The 5,247-nt window shown below is 33.6% G+C and overlaps 1 protein-coding gene across 2 annotated transcripts in view; it reads right to left on the reverse strand.

Annotated features, from left to right (window-relative positions):
• Positions 1-5,247, reverse strand: part of nxf1a (nuclear RNA export factor 1a) — a 20,249-nt gene that overhangs the window by 8,085 nt on the left and 6,917 nt on the right. For both annotated transcript variants that reach the window (XM_016498943.1, XM_016498942.1), the window contains exons 5-9: positions 3,085-3,168; positions 2,411-2,515; positions 2,238-2,318; positions 2,081-2,150; positions 1,836-1,924 (exon numbers count right to left, since the gene is read on the reverse strand). In XM_016498943.1, coding sequence (XP_016354429.1) covers positions 1,836-1,924; positions 2,081-2,150; positions 2,238-2,318; positions 2,411-2,515; positions 3,085-3,168 — 429 coding nt within the window. The remainder of the gene's footprint in view (positions 1-1,835; positions 1,925-2,080; positions 2,151-2,237; positions 2,319-2,410; positions 2,516-3,084; positions 3,169-5,247) is intronic.

The raw sequence follows: 5,247 nt of genomic DNA on the forward strand, positions 1-5,247 counted from the left end.
TATATATAAATATTTATATTAACTTTTATTTAAAAATATTTTATTTGAAAATTTATTTAGAAATGACTATGACATTTTTCAAGAAAGCATTTTATGTCAAAGAGCTTCAACTGACCAAAAAGTCTGAATCCCTGCCTCATACTAAGTTATTGTATGGCTTCAGAAGACTTAGGAATATAGAATATATAGGACACAAGTCATATGAATCACCTTTGTGGGACTTTTTGCTTTTCACTATTGCTTTCATGTATGGAAAAGACTGTCAATATTCTGTCAATAATCTCTTTTTGCGTTCCACAGAGAAGACAAAGACAACAATTTGAAAAAACATGACAGTTAGCAAATTATTCCAGAATCTATCAGAATTCTTCCAAAAGAATCCAATTTAGGAATGAATCTGAGCATTCCAACAATAATACATTTCAAAAACAAAACAGAACAAAACTTTTAAATAGCTAAACTTAATAGAAGACAATATCTTATTTCTAAACACCACATTCAAACAGAAACCCGATTAGGAAAGTACTGACGCCATATTCTGTGCAATATCACACATATCAAAGACTAAGATGGCACTACAGATCAGACATTAATCTGAAAATCTGTTTGTCTGTGTGTTAACAGTTGTCCTTTGCTTTCATCTGAATTCTTGATTATAGAATCACATGCGACACAATTGCTGATCAACGACTATATTCTTTCATCTACTATTATGAAAGTGTTAAGATAAATAAAGTGTTTCCTGGAATCAGTGTCTGAGCATGGCCTACCCACAGCGGTTTACCCTAGAAATAAAACGGCATAGTTTAATGTTTTCACCAGCTGGATGTTTTGATTTCCTATTTTTGTCCAGACATTGTGACTGAACCTTACTGGATTAGATGAAGTTACTATATTTATTCTTTAGTGCTGCCAGATGAAGGAAACCGGTCATGAAGCAATGAACACCTGGCCTTTGACATACTTCTCGAATGATCATAGTAAACCTTCATGGATCTTAAAGCTACTCTGTCATAAACATTATTTAGCCGATTGCCTGAATACCAAGAGAATGTAGTCCTGTGTCTTAGAAAAAATTTTAAAAATTAATCAAAAAAAGAAAGGCCTAATATTACCCAGTTTGATGAGTTCAAAAATATTAATAAAAACATTCCTTCATGTACAAATTGTTTCACAAAATAAGAATTTAGATTTTTCAAATCATATACATATATCGTATGAATCAGCTTTAATGTACTTATAAAAATAAAAGCAGTCAAATTTCTTCAAAGTGTATCAATTAACTTGGTCTGCAAAGGAGTGAACAGGTATGTTCAAATACTCAAATAAATCTGAAATAACGTTACATAAACAAGTTATTTAAAAAAAATAAGCCTTTTCACAAAATCTGTATTTTCTGTCACTGTTGAGTAAAAAAAACAACTGGGTCATGTTTGCATTTTTTTCTGTCACTGGCAATAATCCTAATTTTAAAATCAGGATTAAGCATAAAATAATGTGTTAGAATAATTAATGCATGTGAAAATGGGCTGAGAACTGAACAAATAGTTGTAATGCAGCTCAGAGGGAAAGGACAGGAATCATGTCTTTATGGCAGTTTCTCTAGTGATTATGGGATAACAAGACTTCCTCAGCTTACAAATGATTGTCGAAAGCAAAAATGCTATGAAATGCACATATTTTGTCAGAAAGTGTGCCATAAGTAAAACAGACACTATTTTTGGAATCAGCACCCAAAATTAGTAATAAACAGCTACTGGATTTCATTCAACTAAATTTAGAATCACTATTACTTATGTTTAGGTTAATGATTTGAACAAACCCTTAAGTCTCACCTCTGGGATATTCTCTTGTATGATTTTGATCACAGCTTGCATGCAGTTTTCTTGATTTAAGATCATCTCAATATTATGGGAAACCAGGTCTGATGGAAAGAGAGTCAAATATAAAAAAACACATCATTTTGAAAAAGCTCTCAACTAAATTTCTGACAAACAGGTAACTGGTAATCTGGACTTGGGACATCTATGGTACTTTGTGCAGTGTCAGGGTTTTGGTTATTCAAACAGTATAGTTTTACCTGGATCAGTGCGGATGCTGTTCAGGTCTAGAGACTTCTGGGAACCGTCAAAGCGTTTGGACATGCAATGCTTCACAAAAAAAGAACAGTTAAATGCAACCGCTGCCCCCTGTAGACCACAAGTGTTACTGCAGCAAGAAGCAGCTGTAGGTCAAACCTTTAAACGCTCCAGATCTTGTGGCTTCAGCTCGCTTTGGAGGAAAGGGGGACTGGAACAACTGTTCATAAGCACGGCCACCTGGAGAACAAGAAACATGTCAGCAGTTTCAAGATAGAACACCGTAATGAGAACGAGATGAATGCTTTACAATAGATGAGACAACGCTGTACCCTGTTCCCTTCACTGTCCGTGACTCTGCGTGTGAGTTTGCACAAAGCGCTAGCAGCAGCAGCATCCTCCAGATAGAAATGAACTTTATGTCCCTCTGTGGAGTACTAGACAAAAACACAGAGAGACACAGTCAGACACAGATGAGACACATCAGCTGAAAATAATGTACTGGTAATTCAGTGATTTAACAATTAACTGACAGGTTAGTTAAAAGGTTAACTCATGTCTTTGAGAGTATGTATTGATATATCACCCCAAAATAATAAGTAAAGAATAATACATTTTATTTTGAAAAAAAAGAAATCCATTTTCTGTGTTAAATGTGCTGTTAAAATAATAGCAGTCCTAAAAACAGACTTCATTTTCTGCAACAAAATATTAAGAAACATATATTAAAATTTTCTTTTAATTTTGGATTGAAATATGCCTTGAGAGTTTCTTGACAGTTTATGAGATTACCCTTGAAATAAAACAAACAAATAAATAAAATAAATAAATAATAAAATGTGGGAACATGACCACACACTTGTTCACGAATCATTAAAAAGCATTATTATCAACAATTACAAATACATTAATTGAAAAGCATAACTGACATAAAACAGCTCTACTGATCCCTTGAGGACAAACAATATGGTTCAGCTAAACTGATCAAATCACAGCGATCACTTACGTATAATGGAATAAATGCAATGGGGCAGAGATTCTGTAGTGATGTTAGAAGCCATTTCTTAGCATACTTTTTTCCATGTGGGATCTGTGAAATAAAAGTAAACATTTCAGATGCAGTAAACCAGTAGTTCTCAACCGGAGGGGGGTTCATAAAAATAAATGTCTTAAAAATAATTTCTAATTTTTAATTTTAAATAATTAAAAAGTCTGAAATGTAAGATTTTATTTTATAAAAAAATTATTATTTTTTTTTGTCAAAAATGTATTTTAACAATACATGTTATTAGATAACATGTTATGTTGTAATCACCCAACCAACATTTTTCGGTTCATTTAGAGTCAGTTGTTAATAGGGATGCAATGATTATATATTTTGTTGGTACGATTATTGTCTGAGGAATAATCACGGTTTTACGATTATGACGATTATTATGCATTTATTCATTTCCCAACATTACTAATGTATAAAATCACATGAACACTCTTTAGATATTAAAGTGTTATTTATTACTGGCTTTTGAAACAGAAATAACACAGTAACCAACAATACAGCACAAAATAATAATAAACAAAAGTCCATCTCTCCCATTGGAATTAAAAAAGGTGACCTCTGCTCTGTAAACAAACAGGGATAGTAAATAAAGTTAATGAAGTAATATTAATATACGACTAATATTAACTTTATTTGTCCCACAGGGGAAACTGTTACTAATGATGGAAATAAACTGAAATACTGTAATCAACTGTCATCCATACGTAGCCTATTCATTTTAATAATCTTTATAATAATTCATATGATTTTACATGTGGCCTGAGAAAATCATGTCTATTATTTTGGTTTGTGAGTGAGCTAACTAGCTGTAGCTTCGCGTCAGGTGGTTCTTACCTTCACGACGTGCATTAAAATCCCTTATGTATTCACTCTTTTTTACAGCAATATTTAAATGACACCCTGGTCATTCTTGGTGTACCCAAAATGGTCCCACACTATCGACAAGCATTTCTCTGGTGGAAATAAAGCTTCGCTGTTTGGTCCCTGTCACAGTTAATCTAATGCATGTAGTAGCCTCCATGCCTCTGATAAGCATGTCATTTTAAGCTGGTGCACCAGCTTAAACTAGTGTAACTTTGTTTTCGTTTTGCGCAAGCTGCAACAGCTCCGTTCCGTGTAACAGAAACACTCGGTTTAGCGGAACCTTTACGATTAATTAACCGTGATGTTTTAAAGCGCGGTTAATCGCAAAACCGGTTAATCGCTGCATCCCTAGTCATGAACTCCCTTTATTTTTATTATTTTGTACTGTTCTCTGAGTCCTGGGGCCCGTTCTTCGTACGTCGCTTATTACATCTGAGATGATTTGAAAGATTCCAGATCTTCTAATCCTGATAACTGATCTCTGGCTAATGTGGTTCTTCAAACGAATTTGCGTATTAGATTAAAATATCTGGATTAAGTTGTCTAGGATTACTACGCGTTCTCGTGTTCTCCGAAAAGGGCAGATGTATCGATACTCGAAACCACGATCAGCAATGCGTTGTTAATGTCATTATTTTAATGTTTCTGCTGTGGTTGCATTTAATAAAAACTTTATTTTTTGGATTTTTTTTTTTATGGGGGTCGTAAAAAAAAAAAAAGAATGCTAATGGGTCCCCTGCCAAAAAAAGGTTGGGAACCACTGCTATAAACAACAAACAGTTATCAGGACATAGATTAGATTAGTCTAGCTTTTTCTAGTTTAATATCTTCTTGTGTACTAATCAGTCTGCACCCAAAAATACAGTTCACTACAAAATATATTTTTTTATTTCATAGATTCTATCTTCTGTTGAACACAAAAGAAGATATTGTGAAGAATGTTGGTAACCAAACAACTGACGGTAGCCACTGAATTACATAGTACCCAAAACAGCTGAGTCCAAACATTATAATAATCCACACGACTCCAGTCCATCAATTAATGTCTTGAAGCGAAAAGCTGCGTGTTTGTAAGAAACAAACACATCATTAAAGGGGTCATATGATGCGATTTCAATTTTTCCTTTCTCTTTGAAGTGTTACAAGCTCTTGGTGAATAAAGAAGATCTGTAAAGTTGCAAAGACTAAAGTCTCAAATCCAAAGAGATATTCTTTATAAAAGTTCAGAGTCAGCCACACCTACCTAAA

The sequence above is a fragment of the Sinocyclocheilus anshuiensis genome, unplaced genomic scaffold (genome assembly GCF_001515605.1).
Source record: "Sinocyclocheilus anshuiensis isolate Anshui unplaced genomic scaffold, SAMN03320099.WGS_v1.1 scaffold2388, whole genome shotgun sequence".
Classification (NCBI taxonomy): Eukaryota; Metazoa; Chordata; class Actinopteri; order Cypriniformes; family Cyprinidae; genus Sinocyclocheilus; species Sinocyclocheilus anshuiensis.